Consider the following 19083-nt stretch of genomic DNA (forward strand, 5'->3'; position numbering starts at 1 on the left):
AGCCTGCTTCCCTTCCTCTCTCTCTGCCTGCCTCTCTGCCTACTTGTTATCTCTCTCTGTCATATAAATAAATAAAATCTTTAAAAAAAAAAAGAATATAACAAATTTTTAAGCAGAACACTGAAGTGTATATGGAAGCAGTTGTAACATTCATGTGTGTGGGAGGGTGGCAGAAGAGAGAAACCATGTAAAAACTATTTTATTTATTTATTTATTAAAAAGATTTTATTTATTTGAGTGAGAAAGAGAGAGAGTATGAGCAGGAAGAGGGGCAGAGGGAGAGGGAGAAGCAGACTCCTGGTTGAACAGGGAGCCCAACGTGGGGCTCAATCCCAGGACCCCGGGATCATGATCTGAGCTAAAGGCAGATGCTTAACTGACTGAGCCACCCAGGTACTCCAATAATTATTTTATTTAAAACAAACTTTAGCAGGTTTTGTTTAAGGTAAAAATGTTAGAATTAATGATTAATAACATTTCATGAAGTAAAACTTTGCACCTGAGTTTCTGTAACAATTTTACCGTATGTATTTAAAATGGACTTCTCAAAATATTTCAACAGGGCAAAAGATGGAAGCCTACAAGAAGTCTGTCAATCTGAAGAGAACATGACAAATCACAAAACTGTCAAACCACACTACAGCTTCATGATTTACTGGTCCTCGAATTCCACAGGCTGAGAGACTATGTGGCTCATGAGATGAGTATCCCATCAACAGTCAAACAGGTACGCCCCACCACTGTGCTGACAACTAGGAACGAGCAGGGCATTTCACAAGAAGATGCCTCATCGTTTTCTTTAGAACATTTGTTTAGGTCTCTCAAAAGGACAATCATTTGCCTTGAGGAGTCTGTGTGAACATGGACAAGAGCCCTTGGGGTTTCTTTCCATTACAAACAAGTTGATGACTGTTAGTATGAATTCTGAAGGATTTCCTTTTTGAAGAGAAAACCCAACCTCAGGACTTTCTCAACATACTCAAATCTGGGCCTCCATTTTGGGCCTAATAATTTTCAAAGGCTTTAACACCATTACCTTATTACACTAAACCTGAGACATCATTCTCTGCATGTGAGAAAACAGAAACCCAACCCAGCATAAACTGCCGAGTCCAAATACAGATGAAGGTCTAGCTGTTCCTAGTCTTTTCTTTTCACAAAAGATCCTGAAACACAGATTTATTCCCTTTAAAGGGAGGTAGCTTCTCAGTGAAAATCACAAAGGGCAGAGGATGACCTTCTCTTCAGAGGAGAGTGACACAATTTCAAACTGATGTTTAAAAAAAAAAGTATTCAAGAATCTAATCATGATCCCTTTGGGCTGCAGTGCTGTAGTGATATTTTTATGACCCAGAAATTCCTAAGCTGTTGCTGTTGTTCAGAAGGCCCACTCACTGAGTGGCAGAAAATGTGTGAAATGGGTGATCTGACTCAATGCGTAAATATTTCCTAGGATCCATGTTATGAGTGACCTCATTTACATGCGTTATCACCAATGATGAATTGAAAAAATAAATGAATTCTATCCCACAGCTAAGCATTGAAACATTTAAAAAATGTCTGGAGTAGTTTATACTCCAGATGTTGACTTCTTCCCTCCCAAACTGCATTAGTGACATTCTCTCGTTCCCGGTAACATAGCTTTGGTATTACACACTACAGTGAGGGACTTGGGATTAGGCTGCCTTCAGAAAATGTGTACATACCCTGGACATTTCTAAGCAGCCGTTTCACTGGATTTGAAAAGTGACAGTGTTTCTGTGGTTAATGTGGCCCTCTTTTTATCTTCAACCACGAGAACCAGTCTCTTTCATACGCCATCCTGAAGATCTTCCCTGTTTCTCCCTACAGTCATGGTTTAAGGTAGTGGATTCAAAAAACACTGCATTACAGAAGAAAGGCAAAAAATTATACTTTCCCTAAGCTACTATTTTCTGTGCCTACAAAGGGGTTAATAAATTCTGAGTGTCGTTCTACCTTAAGGATGTTCTTCTAAGTTAAAAGAAGTACTGAATGAAAGAAAATTCATTTCAATTTTATACAAAAAAATCAATATGCAAATTTTTTCTGGGTATAATTTTTCCCCAGAATTCAGCTTTTATAGCTTGGAGGCTTTGAGGAAAATGACGAAGGATGAATAACTCGAAGATGAGTAACATGTCACGAAGAGTTGGAGAGATCATTAGTGTCTCGTCATCGTCTGCTGCATGTCTTATCACTTCCACTTCACCGAAACCCCCCGGCTGCCCCTCAGCCCAAACACCCACCAGCACAACGAATGAGGATTTCTGACAGGTTTAGGCAAGGCTCATATCAATGCTCGGTTACTGCCCATCCATTGTAGCTTAAAGGCTTGTGCTGGGTTCGTCTACAACCTTATTTAATCCTATTGTTACTTTTTGGTACCTGGGGAAGCTGAAGAGGTTCACGGAAGCTTCTCTGGAATTCAGACAATGGTTCTCCTGACTCTAGCGTGCCATAACTCCCCCACCCCCCACATACCCCTCTCAGTGTGTTATTTTAATTCAATCTAACAGCCGCTATGACCCTGTTGGAGTATCTGGCTAGGCTTGTACACTCAATTGCCCTGTTCTAAGTTTCCAGACCATCTGAACAGTCTCTGTTTCAGCAGTCATATGGTATCGAACATGGAATGGTCTATCTGAGGGCCTCCTAGGGCAGTGTCATTTAATGGCAATATGAAATAACAAGGTGTTACTTATTTTAATTAAAAGGCCTATGACTTACATTGAAGTAAATTACCATAACCATTCACTAATCAAACACCTGCTTAATTAGTAGAACCAACAGGAGCAAAAACCATGTTGATGACAATCTCATTCTAAAAAAAAACAAAACAAAAAGAAACCACTCAAAACATTTCCATTTACCTGCATAAAGCCTCAATGGCGTCTTTGTCCAAAAAATCATGCTCTCTCTTGACCAAGGAAATATCAATGGGGAACAGAAGATCTGTAAGAAAAATAAAAACATGTATTTATTGAACACCTAAATGCTTGCCAATCTAGCCCAGTTTAGCAGAGGGAAAAAAAAAAAGTAATTTCTTAAATACCTACTGTGTGCAGGGCACCTTACTTCCTATCAAGCGCTATGGGAAAATAAAGCAACTTAGGACAATTCCAACAGCGTCCTCACTAAGCTTAGATGTAAAATGGTCTGTAGCCTCAAATATCCCTCCTTGTCAGAGAAGTGGTTCAAAACACTGTTCTACCTTGGAACAAATCAGCAGGCAACAGATCCCTGCTGTAAATTATAGTTTCAGCCAGAATCAACACCAGAAGGATGCTTCCTTTAAATGGGGTGGTGGTGGTTGTTCTGTTGTCTTTCCATGTGTGTCTGCTCACATTTGATCAGGGGAAAGAGGTCACGGAAAACAGAGCCAAGGAAAGGTCTACAGAACAATGGCAAGTGGTAGGAAATGGAATCTAACCATTTGCATGACATCAAAAGCTAAAGAGAATTCAGGATATGCTATTTTTAAACAAATATTAGCACTTCCATATGGCTTTTCAGGAGTTTATATAACTCCCCCCCTAAAACAAAAGGCTAGCTACAAAGCTGCTGGAGAACAATGGGATCCCAAATCCCTTAAGCTGTAGGAGAGTTCAATAGTCTAGAATACTAGAAGTTATATCAGAACCGAAAAGGAAAAAGGGGGAAAAGTCAACTCAATAGAAGAATTCCCTTTTTATCCCTTGTTGATAAATACATTCAAGAAGAGGGGAGGGCGACCCGTGGCACCACTGTGGAAATTTACAACTGCTCTGGAATTGCCACTAGATAAAAACAAGTTACCCTCTAAGGAGTTCCAGTTATTAGGGTATAATTGGTCTTTCCTGTAGAACACTTACATAATATGATGAGTAAGAGTTCTTTGGTGCACCTCTGCAGGTCAGGAATGGGGGCAATAAATCAGCACAGCAAGAAACAGGGATTAGCATAACCAAACAAAAACAAAGACAAAAACAAAACAGAAAAACAAAAAAACCAACCCCATGGCCTCTGAAATGGCTAATAATGCTTTGTACAGGGATAGACTGGGCTCTCAGGCTCCCAGGAGATACAAGCGTTCTAGTTCCTGGGTTGACTGTGACGTTTTCATGATGGAGCTCCTTATTTTTAACAATCTACTTCCTAGAGACAATGGTTAAGAGCACTTTTTTTTTTTTCTTTGTCTTTTTAAATGTTGGAAACAACATCATTACTGTTATAGTCCAATTCCTTTTTCTGAAGGCATAGAGTTCTTTATTGTTACCTGAATAACATAGGCAGACCAATGAGGTAGCCCAAGCTTAACAAAGAAATACGTGAAACTTGGTACTTAGGAATTTATCTCTTCATTATTTTATGGACCAACTCTGTAAGCTTATAGTGAATGTCAGCTATTAGTGAATATGGCAGACTGTGAAACTGTTTGAAGGTCGTCACATTTTATTTCACTTTGAGCAGACATTAAGAACTTTTAAGTACTAAATAATAGAGCTGACACTAAAGAATATATGTTAATACTCCCAGAGGGTAACATCTGATCTATAAATGTAAACGAAAACCTCATGTCTGTTAAGTGTACAGGAGACCAGGACCGTGTTATTTTAATAATTCTAACTTCGTGTACCCAGAACTGTCCTTTAGATTCCTTTCTGATCCCAAATTAACTTTCAGATTCTGTTTAAAAAACAAACAAAACCTAGGGAAGGTAGGAACTAAATGTAAGAGAGAAGTGAAGTAATTCAATTGCTTTTATTTGCCTAGACTGTTCTGAAAGGACTAGCTTTTAAAAGATACGATTTATTGATGTATAGAAGTTCTCAGAGTTCTTCAGGTTAGGATTTCATCTTCCAGCTTGAGTTTAAGGGCAGGAAGTATAAATTGCCAAAGACCAAAATAAAGCAAAACAGGAAGACAAGGAATGTGTGGGTTGGTGTGTAGTGCGTTATACTCACCCTACAGACAGGGGCAGGAGAGCAGAAATTATCGCCCAGAACAATATACAGTATATCCCCAAAATAGGCTTATGCTTCAAAAGATTTGTAAATGTAAAGAGACCCCAAACACATCCTGTGAAAATGCAGTCTGAATTTTAGGATTCACTAAGAAGTAAGACAGAGACTGGAAAGGAGTCTTAGCAAACATAGACTCATAAGAAAGTGCTGCTTGGCAGCAAATCAACACCAAAAATGAACATAATTGAAGGAAATTTAATTTCTAAACAGGAGAACAAAAGGAACAAAAGGACAGCCATCTTACTGCCACTGCAAATGCAATTATCCTTCCCCATCTCCAGTGGAGCTGTGAATTGAATTTGATAGGATGGTGGTCCCTCCCCAGCCCTCCCCAGAGCCAAGCCCTTCTGAAAGACAGAGATACTGTGAATGTTAATAGGTCAGGAATCCTCTCTAAAGGGAAGATAAGCAGCTCCAGCGTAATAAACATGCAGGTTAACCAAGCCCCTTAAAAAAGAGAGAGAGGGAGAAACAAGAAAAAGAAAAGGAATTGGAAATATTCTCTATAATGTAGGAACAGTAAGATCTTTTACACAGTCTAGCAATAAAATAATTCTGAATTCAACTTCATGGGAAAATATCACACATTCAGTCTGGACTACCATGAGGAAGACCAGGTATGGAAAATTAGATAATTAATTAAGCTGAGTGAGCGAGGAAAATAAAAATGATCTCTATGGTCTCCCTCTGCCTGATCTGCTTCTGGGGAGTACCCACCCATCCACTCCGTATCCCTCCTCAAGGCAACCTGCTGATCATGTCTGGCACTTTCAAGCTTACAAACCATACCCACTCTTAGCATGGGCTTTTTGCTCATATGTTAAAGAAGGTTGGCAATGACCACTAGCTTCCCTGAGAGCCCAATGTCACCGTTACAGGAAGCAGTTTGATTGTCATTATCCTAGGAGAAGAGAAGGATAAAAAACATGATTTTAAAACTATTGTGAGAAGAGCTGAACATCTTTGGTGAAAATATTTAAGTGACATCATTTCAACTCAATCTTTTAGAAATTTCATCACATGGTGGCTATCTCCTAGTATCCCTTTCCTTCTTAAGTGATGAAGAAGACATATTTTTAAAATGTAAATTAACCATAACTATGTTTTTTGAAACTATGGCAGTCCCTTAAAGGCCTTCTTGGATGTTGGAATTATGTTTTTGTTTTTATAAAATATGTAGCATTTACCACAGTGTTGGGCATCCCTGTTGGTGTAGAATTAATAATGGCTTGTTGGTTAGCTGAATGGATGGGATGGGTAGATGAATGAATGAATTAGTGAATGAGAGACATCTTATGTCATCATCTCAGTAAAGTTATGGAAACCAAGAAAGCTCAAGGTAGAAGCAGCTCTGGAACTCACTTAACTTACTCAGTTTAGGAATCTCTTCACTATTCACCCAAACTTTGCTTGAAAATTACCCATAAAAATGGAGTTCACCGATTCAGAACTATGATTATTTTTTGATGACTTCACATACAGTATGATAAAAGGCCCATGCAAATGAACAGCCTATTCATCTCGCCACACCCACGGCATGCTCTACCCACACCAGGCAGCCAGAGCTTCAGAAAGAGCCAAGCCTGAGGAGCTCTTCCCCCACCGCTATAGCACAGTGTATACAGTGACCCGCAGGGCACTGATGACAAAATGAAGGAGTATACGTTCAGCCTCGATCTTCATTTTTTTTTAACAGTCCATTTTCCTTAGTTAAAAAATTGAATGCCACGGAAAAAAGAATATTCATCAAATGACAATCTAAACCAAGGTAAAAAGCCTAATTACAACCCAGGGAGCCACATCCGTAACACATGACCCATAAAAGCTTACTATTTAGAATAAAGAGCTCTTAGAAATCATTACGAAAAGTGCAACTGAGTCATGAGAAAAACAGGCAACAGACATTTCACAAAAGAACACAGAAAGACTGCCAGATGATAGGAAGAAATGAGCATTACCATTCATGATGACAGAAGTGGAAGTCAAAGTAGATCCATGTTGACTGGCAAAAATTAAAGCCTGACAATATCAAGTGTTGAGAGAACATGGACAGACAGGATCTTTATATATCACTGGTAGGGGTGAAAATCAGTACAGGCGCTTTAGAAAAATCTGCATTATAAAGCTGAACATACGTGTTCCCTGTTACCCAGTAATTCAGTTCCTCCAAATACAAATTATTGCTGAGGTACCACGAGAGTATAAAACCGTATGAGCATGTTCATAAGCCTCCAGAATGTAAAAGCAAAACAGAAAAAGCCAAAATGCCCACCCAGCAGAGTGTGAATGTGAATAAACTGTGGTCCACACATGACAGGCTGTTCCACAGCAGCCGAAGCAAGTGATCCAGGGGACACGAAGTATAGAAGAATCTTAACGTAAGCGTCAGAAGTGAAGAAAACGAAGTCCTACAAGGTTACACAGAGCATAATACCCTTTTTATAAGGGTAAAAGCAACTTTATAAAAATATATATATTACCAAAATGTCATAAAACTATATAAAAGCAAAACAAGAATATGCAAGGAATTACAGAAGTTTCAGAATGAGTTGCTTTGGGTAGGGGGTGGCAGAGGGATCTAATGGGTACATTATTATCTAGCTTTTGCTTTGAGTGGTGGGGGGGGGTCTTAGGACTTGCTACATTGCTTGCTTAATGAAATATTTTAATGAGTAATAATATGTCTGAAAATAAATCATAGATCAGTAGTATCATGAACCAAGGATATGAATATGCCAATGGAAAAAAAAACAAAACAAAAAACCACAAACAGGACTCCCCACTCACCTTCATAAAGCTGCGCATACTGGGGGAAACCAGTTGCCCGTAGCCAATCACAAGCTTCCTTGGCTTCAATCTCTGTAACAGAGCCAAAGACAGACAGACGGGTCAGTCATGGGCACCTCAGCATTCTTGCTTCCTTAACAAACTCTGATTTGGTTAGACAAGCAAGATACGTCTGTTGACAATGGATAAGCAAAATAAATAAATACACATATACCTACGTGAAGTCGACTTAACTCAAAATGGTTTAAAATATGGTACACCTTTTCAGAGTTCAAAAAATGCATTTTTATCTATCTTTCCTTGAAAAATAAGAACGGGGTCCTAGCAGTAGGTGACTGTGCTTCTTCTGTGTTCAGGTTACAAACGATCATGAAAATAGGGCATATCAAGCAGGTTGAAGAGGGATTAAGTAATCTTAAACCTAGATGGTCTAACCTGGTTTACTTTTCACATCACTGACAGGTGACACCCTGGAAGAGAACTAACCTGACCAAAGGGAGAGACGTTCTGTCCCCCAACGGGATGAGCAGAAAAGACCCGGGTGCCGTGTGGCAATGTGCTTTTCAGTACCCCCACCAGTAAGAGACCCCGGCTGTCAGGTGACCCAGAGGGCATTAAGTCAATAAATTCCACGATCCTGGTAGGATGAAATGCCTAATAAAGCCCTACTTCCTTGTGGTTAACATCTTGTAGATAATATTGATAAACAGCAAGGCCAAGAGCTCTGACACACTGTGTTCAAACTCACTCAAGCACGGATTTACAATCCCTTTAAAACTGACTCACAGAGGAGGTCTGGGGCACATTTCATTAGCTTCTCTCTGCTGGCACAAAGAATATTCTTTCAACTCTCCTTCCCACCTTCCACATGCCATTGGAGTACTTAGGTATATAAGGTGATTCATTCATTTATAAATGTCTTAACATTGCTTAATTTATTCCAGATTCAAATCTTCGTTAAGAGATCTCTCCTCTGAGCCAGATGGAGGCAGATAATCTGTATTAGGAGAAGCACCCATAGCTCACTTTTGTCTAGTAACTATGGTTTCAAAGCATTTTTTCCCCTATTATTTCATGAGTTCCTTGGCCTTTAAAAGGTCATTAAGAACACTCAAATTCGTGAAAGCAAGTAGGGTTGTCTTTTTAGAACATCCAAAGAGAAAAATAACTTGCTGTCTTCGGATGAGTTAGTGAACACTCAGACTAAAAACGGCGCAGGCACGAGAGTGGAAATAAATGGCAAGGCTAAGTTTATTTTCACGAATCTTTCTAGTGTAGCAATGAAGCAGCATTTCTAAACTCGAGATTCGGGAGTGAATTTGGGGGTGGAGGGAAAGTGACAGACATGTAGAAGAACCTCAATGTTTGCACAGAATAAAAGAATATAGAGAATTGTCCAGTGTCAATTACCTGTACTTAAGTTTTTTTATGTATTTATACGCGCACCTTGTCTTAGAAAGGAATTAAAACAGCTTTGTGTAAAATCATAAACATTTTCTAGGAAACTGTATTGCTGTAAAAGCATACAAAAGCTCAACGTTTTATTTCAAAGAACGAGAAAACTTTTCTCTATGTCTGTGGCCCCTGCTCAAAAATAGATATGGAAAGAAAAAAAGGCTAAGTGTTTGTTTAAAAAAATTTTTTTTTTTTAAGTAACTCACTCTTCCTGACCATTTAGAGGTTATTTCCATGGAACAGATTGTTAGGCTCTGAACAATAGATTGTTCAAAAGTAAATGTGCTCGCTTTCTTAATATTTTACTCAGTAAGTGGTAATCTGAAATTCTCAACATCCACTTGTTTTTGACTATATTCAGACATGACATCGGATCAGCACAGGCACAAAAAGCCTTAATTAAACACACTTCACCAGCCTATATTGCCACCTTTTTAGAGCATGTTCCCGATTTTCTGATTAAAATGGCTTCCTGCCAGGAGGCACGTAAGATGCAAGGTGTTTTTCTAAAAAATCTGTACATTTATTTATATAGTACTTTACAAATTACCAAGTGCTTTCATATATATTGCTCACTTAAAGCCCCTAGCAAGTACAGGAGCCCATAAATGCCTATTGCTCAGTTGTCATTCTTTAACTCACTTTCCAACACTAAGGAAATGAAAAGCTCCCAAATGACCACAAATTCATTTAAAGAGCTGTGTCCAAACAGCCACTCTGCTCAGGGCCATTTGGATAGAAATAAATGATGTGAACAGGCAAAGGTTTGCATCTTCAGCAGATAATCTAATTAAAGGCTTACAATGGCTAAAAAGCAGTATTTTCAAGAACTACCGAGATCCAGAAATTTTACCCTCCTTTTCCTTACCCTAAAACAGATGAAAACGTGTCTTTCTTTTAGATGTGAAACCATGGGAAAGAGGCAAGTCAGTATCTGGTTGACATTTAAGAAAGCATACTTGTGAAAACTTGGGCTACAGAACAAATGAACACAACACACTGTTTCTGTAGAAATCAGAATGACAACACTGGAAAACTATAAGTGGTCACTGATTTTTTAATAAATGGAACAATTATTGACTTCACTCCTACCCCTTTTCCAATGACCAAGAGAAAATGGTAGTAACAATCCAATCTAAGTACTGATTTTTAACAAATCAGTATTTTCATTTTATTTAACACGAAATAAACCCATGTCTATATCCAAGTCGGGTACAGAACACCCCTTCCAGTTTTAGCCCCTGCCCCAATCCAAGCCATTACGTTCCTTCCTGTCTCCCAACTAAATGCTCTCCTCTCTCAGGAAAACCATCCACCAGACCTGGCTCATCAAAGGTCCAAACGTAAAGCCTTGATCTTGACTTTCCCTCACAAACTTCACTAGAGCCCCACTGCTTAGAAAATCGAGTCTAAACACCTCTGTGTGTTTTTTCTAACACCTCTGTGTGTTTTTTCTGAGCTCTCCATGTGGCACGCGATCTAATTTTTCCAGTTACCTGTTCTCACTCTACCTCCAAACCAAAGCAAACTCAATGCTCATCTCCCCCTATACCACCGTGATTTCGTGGCATGAAATAATCTCCCATCTTCTCAGCGTCAAATTTTACTCATCCTTCAAGGTCCATCCCAAATGTTGCCTCCCCTAGGCAGACCTCCCAGATGCTTCCTGATAGTTCTATCAATGGCTGTTTTTATTGTGCGCTTAATATGGGCAAGACGTGTCTAAGCACTTAAGGCATATTAACTTATTTACTTTTCACATTGATCCTAAAACGTGGATTACTAATATCCCCAAAATACAGAGACGAGGAAATAAGCAGAGAAATAACTTCTTAAAATGAGGGGGTTTTTTTACATTCAAATGCAGGAGTAGAGAAAGAACTAAGACTCATAGAAACTAGCAAGACAGGGGCTCCTGAGTGACTCCTTCGATTAAGCATCCAACTCTGGATTTCAGCTCAGGTCATGATCTCAGAGTTGTGAGATAGAGCCCAATGGACTCTGCACTGGGCAGGGAGACTGCTTAAGATCCTCTCTCTACCCCTCCCCAGCTCTAAAAAAAAAAAAAAAAGAAGAAATGAGCAAGACAGGTTCTCCACTTAAAAAAATGTATAATAACAAGTGCCTTTAAAATATCAAAACTATGGACACATTGCATGACTTCAGTCACTGAATCCCCCACACCAGTTTTTGGAGGCCCCTAACTGGCTCTAAAGGTATGACTTTTCTTTTAGGATATGCAACTATGAGGATGATTTTTAAAAAAACATTCTCCACCAGGCAAAAATACCATCAGAAACTAAAAGTACAATGGAAATAATGTCACTTTAATGCCTGGGTTTTCTCTGAGCAAACAACAGACAAATGTGTTAAGGAGGAAACAGGAAATATTTATTGGAACCAGCTTTAGTGGTTAGTTGTGTAAGATGAATGAGGTCCAGAAACCCTTTTGTGTAAGGCTGGGAACCATTAGCCCATATTTGCACATTTCCTGGCATGATGGGATGACCCTATCTTCCTCTTACCCCTCAACGGTCAGTTAAACAGAAATCCCCCAACGCCGTCATCATTCTGCTGAACCTGCTGATCTCAACCGGCTGAGCAGCAGTAACTGGGTGCAAGTGGGATGGGATTACTTCCATGTCTCTGTGCCGTCTTCACAGTGGGAACCGTCAGGCTCTGTCTTCCAGGACCACATGCTACCCAAATCACGACTCAAGGCAAATGCCACAGCTACACGGACTGTGTCGCTTAAATAAAGTCTAAGGAATTGGAGGAATGCAAGAAAATCCCAGATTCCTTGGATTCTTCCAAATATGACAGACCTGTGGCCAAATATCCACAGAAATGTTGATGCTTTTACAATCACAGAGAAGTACCTTTGCTGTGTGAAGGAGGGTGGTGTTTTCTGATCCAACAAAACTCATTTCTCTCCCCTGATCACACAGATTCCCTCCGATGGGAAGAGGATTCTTACGGATTTTCCAGCCTCTGCTGAGGTGGCCAATTTACAGGACTGTCGTGCAGCTGAGCACCAATGGCCCATCTGTCCTTGGCAGATGGGCTTCATAGGGCAGCCCAGTGGAGAAGCAAACCATGGCTTCAAAACCTTGATCTCGGTGGCTCCCAGCCCTGGATGCAGTAGGCATCACGTGGGGGGAGGAAGCTTCCTGAAACTACCACACACCATCCACTCCCAGGCATCTGGATTTTCTCAGCCTAGGGAGGACCCAGGCAGCGCCTTTTAAAAGAAGTTCTCTAGGTAAATTTAAGGACAGGCAGCCAGACATTTCTCTGTATTCTTGCATCGGGAACTCCTTCTTCCTGGACTACCTCAAGAGTCTCCCAACTGAATTCAGTCAGAAGCTTTGCCCCTCCTTACCCACAACAAATCTATCCTAGTCCAAGAGTCCCTGAGCCCCTGGATTCACTTTTACGCAGAGCATAATTCCTTACGTCACTCCCCTGCTTATAATTCTTCAGGGACTCTCTACCACCTTCCAGATACAATTCAAACTCAACAGACCCACAGTCTTCTCAATTTGACCTCTGCCTTATCCATTTGGCTCCTGGAAGGCCTCCAAAGGCAGGCTTTGTTCATCTTACTGAACTCCTTGGGGTTCCCAGGAGGAACCAGGCTCTCTCACACCTTGAGCTCTTAATCTGTTCTCCCTCTGGCCCCAAATTCCCCCTTCTCCACCCCATCAACTTCTCTGTTCCACCTTCCCCATGCTGGGTGAGGAACATCTATCAAAGACTTCTTAATTCATTTGTATACCCCCAAAAAACTATTTTTTCCACACTGGAAGCATAAATATAGTTGTGTGAGGGAAAAGAGAATCTGCTACTATTTTCCTTTTTTCAAAAACAGACTATAAACTAGAATATGAACCTCCTCTTTTCACCATTAATAAAAACAAATGTTAAACACACACATCTGCCAAAGACCAGTTATCAGGATTTACCTATGTAAAATGAATTCCTATAGGCTAAGTCAGACAGCAGAATGTCTATATTAATATATATTACACTCCAATGTTATCTAATCACAGCAAAGAGTTTGACTAGCAACGAACAACATTCCTACCCTCAGGTGCCTAAAAATATTCTAAACATCTGTTGTGCATATTCTGAAAGAAACCAGTTAGGAAGCTTCTGGAAGAGCCATCGATATTAATTCAGTTTCTAAGGCTGTTTGGCCCAACAGTAGCTGACCCAGCCCCACTTTTAGGTATATTCTAGTATAGCGGTATATTCTAGTATAGCGGTACCTTTAAGTAAAGCCAACCACCCTTCACGCCCCCTTTCCCTCAATATTTATTTATTGGACATCTATTAAGGGCGCTGCCAAATGTACTCGGGGACAATCAGACACAGGTTCCTGTCCTGAAGCAGGAAGCCAAATGAAAAGGTAATTCACAGTTAAGTACATGGTGTCCCATGATCCTCTAGTAAGGAAAAATCTGATTTCCTAAGGGCTAAAGGCTATTCTAAGGTCCTTGTGGGAAGTCCAAGTGACCGGATACAGGCAGCACCAATGAGCCCAATTCCTAGGTGGAAGCCCCAGTCCTAACTGTGGTTCACACACCCTAGCTTCTTAATGTGCTGCGTCTGTCATCTAATCTCCCTCCTGTAATCAGATCCAGCACGCTGGCCGCTTTTCAGGGCTCTGTACTCCCTTTCCTGATTTAGTTTTTCTCCTTCCAAAACATTTGTTTATTTATGTTTACTTTCTGTCTCTCCCCTTGGTAAGCTCCAAAAGGGCAATTTTCTTTTGTCTCCTTTACTCTCTGATCCATCCCAACCACCTACGGCACAAAAAGCAATTGCTCAATAAATAAGTATTACATAAATACAGTATGATTTTTGTTCTAGTGAAAGGGTCTGGGGGGCCTGGGTGGCTCAGTGGGTTAAAGCCTCTGCCTTCGGCTCAGGTCATGATCCCGGGGTCCTGGGATCAAGCCCCACATCGGGCTCTCTGCTCAGCGGAGAGCCTGCTTCCTCCTCTCTCTCTCTCTCTCTGTCTGTCTGCCTACTTGTGATCTCTGTCAAATAAATAAGTAAAAAATCTTTAAAAAAAAAAAAAAAGGATCTTAATTTTTTCTGACCAGGATCCACAATAAGAAATACAATATACGTTATAACCTGGTACACAAATGTATGTATGCACATGTGTACACACACACACACACACACACACACACACAGACACACACATTTATGTATACTAACACGAGTTTGTAAGCACATGCCAACTGAAATAAGTTTCACCAAACTGAGACTTAAAATACGTAATACATTCTTATGTCTTTCTATTCCATTTAAAAAATAGTTATTTGTTACCTACCAGAGCAACCAGTTTGAAACGTATTATTTTCACACCATAGCTTTTTCTTAAAAAGAAAGAAAAGGAAAGGAAACTAAGAACTTCCTACAGAGGAGAATGCGATGTGACTGAATTCAGAGGTGGGAGGGGGCTGCTTGAGCACATGGTTTATGCTTGGCCTTTACTGAAGGAGGGGTGATGATCTCACAGGGAAGACTGATGGGGGAGACAAGATTCACAGTAAAGGAGACAGAGAAGTCAGGAGGAGAGATGCTGATACCCAGGTGCTTGTGAACGCATGGCGAGCAGTCCGATTTACTCTAACACTGACAAAGGAAGGAGGCATGAAGTGGAAAGCAGGTTATCCCATGGAGCAGAGAGAAGCATCTCCTTAGCCTGGTGATCCAAAGAGCAGCCAACATCATTTGCTCACACGTAAAACAGCTTTGCTTCTGGGTGCTTCGACGCTTTCTAATCATCCATCACAGAAAGAGGGCCAAGTATTACCTGTTAACAGGTCAGGAGAACAGGTCCAGGAAAGAATGCATTGCTTTGTTAAGTAGCCTTGAGAAAAATACTCTCTGGACCGGTTTCCTCATCTGTAAAACCTGAGATTGCCATAGGCTTTGTAAATTCCCCACGGTTCTGACTCTGGTTTTTCCTTTATGCCAATTTCCCCTTCTCTCTAAGACCACCTTTAGAATAGGTTCCATTTCTATCGTTAAGTTTCCAGATGTATCATCAATTACATGTGGAGACATTTCTCTTCCCTCAAAACACTGGTTCAATAGTTCAGTTTCCCAGTTTTGCAAATGGACTGAAGTTTATTGCTAAAATTTCTAATGGGGTTTCTAACAGATCAATTCCTTGTTCTGTCTCACAAAGCCACTGTTCATATTACAGGGGAACTCAAAATGCTACATATTTTTGCTTATGTGGGCATCCACAGCCCTCACACTAATTCATCTTTATAGGAGGAATACACTTGGGAAACCCTGGGTTTTCTTCTGCTTACTGAGCTCTTCTATTTGGGCCTCCCCCCAGCAGCATCCTGGCTTCTGCTGAATCAGTGGGCTGGGTGCTGACATGCTTCTTGGCGCTTTTCATCCTTTCTCTTCACCACTGAGGAAGCTGGCTCAGAGTTTAGGTGATTTGCTCAAGGTTCCAGAACCACCCTGCTCTCCCAGACTAGAGCACTTGCTGCATACTTTGCCTGCCTGCAGAGATTACTCTCATTTTTCAATCACCAGACTGTTTTTCAGTACAAGGAAAAACTGCAAATTTGGGAAAGTTTTCTTTTTGTGTGTAATTTTTTTTTTTCCCTCTCTCTCTCCTGCTTGAGGTCCGGAGCCAGATATGTTGCTTTCTAATGAAGAACATTCCTAGAAATAATATAAAGGGGGGGAAAAGGACCCATTTTGCCCAATGATGTGATGACAACTTAATAAAGGGTTTTGCCTGAAAGAAAACCCTTAGACACGCCCTACAAGCCTCTACCTGGGATTATGCATGTGAAGAGACACTTGGCATTGGGAAATGAAATCAGTTGAAATCCCCTTTGGGGATCATTTAGTTCAAGTGTTTGCAAAATATTGTTTTTTTCATATCAAAGAATATGTGCTCTTCCCTCACAGAAGCAAAGAGCTCTGTATTCATTTGAGGCCCTGTGAGACATGGTTTGAGCTCAGGTATTCCAGACTTAAACGGATCCAGTTATTTCCAGGAACAGAAAATAATCTCCCAGCTAATCAGAAACTGGCACAAAGAAGTAAAACTGAAAACACACTACTCAGGAAACGGCTAGGGCCTCATCACATTTTTCTATTTCATTTCTACGTGGGGTGGATAAAAAGAAAAACAAAACCCCTTTGGTTTACATACATACATGCAAACACATTTCTAATACTCTACATCAAATATTTATGCATTTCCAACCAAGCATTGCTAGGAAAAATGACTTCAAATAATTCTTAAAATACAAAACCCTTTAAAGATCATAATTGCAGGGATTAGGAAAACCATTTAAACAATTTCAAGTAAGGAAACAATCTAAGTAACATACTTACAAGGACCCTTGCTTTTTTTCCTGAGTCTCATTTTTTTCCCATAAAATGAAAGATTTTAAGATTTTAGGTTTTCAGATTATACAATCCACTTCCTTTACAATTTATGATTCAAGGCAAAATACTGGATTACAAACCTGAAGGAACACTCCCCCCTTCTCCATGATGAAAGGTTTGCAGGCACATCAATTCTTTCATTCACACATTAGCAAAGCTAATTATACTAAGAAACCTTCATCCCCAATCTTTGACTTTTGCTCCAGGTTCCACAGTGTCCCTAGCACGGAAAAGTAGAAATACGGTGTGAACTGCAGTGCTACAGAAACCTTAAATTAGAAATAAAGGCAGTAGTGAGGAATTCTAAAGAAACTGTCCACACTGGTTGTAGTCCATTCTGACAGGAAAAAGGAAAGCCAGAATAGAAAGAAACATCAAACTGCCTTACACGAAGACCAATGAAAATAAAAACATGGCAGATACTGGTGAAGATAAGCTGCCTTTGGGTGTCCCTACATGGAACCTCAAACAGGAAACACTGTACGATTTGAAGTTCTCTGTTGTGTAAGAAAAAATAAGGACTACTGTATTCTAGGTGAGCTAAAGAATTTTCATTCAAAATGCTGGTGACAACCAGCCCTCCCCAGACACAGATGAGCTAGTGGTCAAAATGTGATTTGGGTACATCTGTTTAGCTGAGGAAGGCTTCTTCTTTCATATAGATACATTTTTTCCTACAAAAATGAAGATCCTCATTTTGTTGCTATCCCCACTGTGTTCGCACATTTGGGCAGGAAGGGGTCTGAAGCACCATGTAACACACATATGACCTTGGACTAGTCTCTGAACTTCCAGGCATCTCCGCTGCCCCTCAGTGGGGAAGAGGCAATGTTTTTCCAGGCTGCTTTTGCCAAGTTCTGGAATTTCCACCGAAACGACTTATAGAAATGCACAAGCATTACGGAAGATCCTTTTCTCGTGCAATCCAGTTCGAAAACAGGAGTTGTGAGGAGATTGTCCCCTGTGCGTTTATAGTTTTCTCCAGACTCGGGAGGTGAAGATGATTTTCAGAATTTTAGCATCTTCTATCTACTTTGTCACCTGGGTGTGACAAAGGGCAAGGCGAGGCTGTGGCACAGCCGTGTCACCTCCAGGCTCCCTTCCTCTATGGCTTCCTCAGTGCTCACAGCCTGGGAAACGCTACAACCGCAGGGTGTGGAAAACTTCTGTCCCTCACACATCCTCCAGAGACTCCTGTAAGGAGAAGGAAGGCGCCTTTCTGACAAGCTCCAGGAAGCTGCCTCCAATCCGCTCTGTGGGACACCGGAAGGTGGGGCAGGAAGAGAACAAAATGTGGATGGGAGGTGTCAGAGGCATCGGAGGACCCCAGCTCCAAAGACATCAGCCTTCAGTTAGTTTTTGATTTTCCTCCTGGTGACAGGAGGGGGTAAGACATGAAAAGGCCCCTAAGCAGAGGTTTGTGTGAATGGAAAAGGAGTATACTTTCCACCGTGAAACTCGGTTCAGTAGCAAAATAAAACACCAGGATGAAGGATTTGGAGAAATCACCTCCCACATGAGCACTGCAGGATGGGGGCGTTAGCCAGGTGAAACGTTTTTATTTACCCTTTGCTGTCCAAGGACATTTCCTAATAGGCAGTGATGCTCAAGATGCTATTCACGTGTTTTCACTGACATCTGCAAGAAAATTTTCCCTTAGAAGTATTATTTTCAGATACTTCTATGGAAGAAAGCGTTCTTCAGGATGGTCCACAGAAGCTAGGAAATGGAATCCGAGATTCCTTCCCTAAATGTTAAAGACAAAGGCTCAAGTGTCCATGCATTAAGCCAGAGAGGGGATCTAGAAACCTCTAATTAGTCGATTTTGGACCCTCAAGTTGTAGCTCCCCACCTAAGAGCACAATCCCCCTAGAAAACTGCAGAATGACTGCCAAGCTCTCCAGGGCCACCAAGTATTGTCTTCTAAATCGAACCAACTGCAGCCAAGCACAGCTCCCAGGGCTGCACGTTACTACCACACACACCTGATTGAAATCCTAACTCTGCCATGTACAGTGAGTGATTTGAAGCAAGGAATGGAACGCTCACTCCCAAGTCCCGGATTCCATATTTATAAAAGGGGAATAATCACATCTGCTCTTCCAGAGTTGCTGAGCTGAGGGTTAATTGTGACAATAAGAGCAAACAACGTGATCCGTTTCAGCTTCTATACTATTATTAGTATTCTAAGTCTGTGGATTTTTTATAAAAATTAAAAAGGAGCATTTAGGGGTGCCTGGGCGGCTCAGTGGGTTAAAGCCTCTGCCTTCGACTCAGGTCATGATCCCAGGGTCCTGGGATCGAGCCCCGCGTCGGGCTCTCTGCTTGGCGGGGAGCCTGCTTCCTCCCTTCTCTCTCTCTGCCTGTCTCT

The 19083-nt window shown here is 40.8% G+C and overlaps 1 protein-coding gene across 4 annotated transcripts in view; it reads right to left on the reverse strand.

Moving 5' to 3' along the window:
* Positions 1-19083, reverse strand: part of DLC1 (DLC1 Rho GTPase activating protein) — a 412671-nt gene that overhangs the window by 21621 nt on the left and 371967 nt on the right. For all 4 annotated transcript variants that reach the window (XM_032843405.1, XM_032843406.1, XM_032843407.1 and 1 more), the window contains 2 exons: positions 7812-7883; positions 2892-2973 (listed from right to left, as the gene is read on the reverse strand). In XM_032843405.1, coding sequence (XP_032699296.1) covers positions 2892-2973; positions 7812-7883 — 154 coding nt within the window. The remainder of the gene's footprint in view (positions 1-2891; positions 2974-7811; positions 7884-19083) is intronic.

Source organism: Lontra canadensis, unplaced genomic scaffold (genome assembly GCF_010015895.1).
Source record: "Lontra canadensis isolate GAN:19392208 unplaced genomic scaffold, GSC_riverotter_1.0 scaffold139, whole genome shotgun sequence".
Taxonomy (NCBI): domain Eukaryota; kingdom Metazoa; phylum Chordata; class Mammalia; order Carnivora; family Mustelidae; genus Lontra; species Lontra canadensis.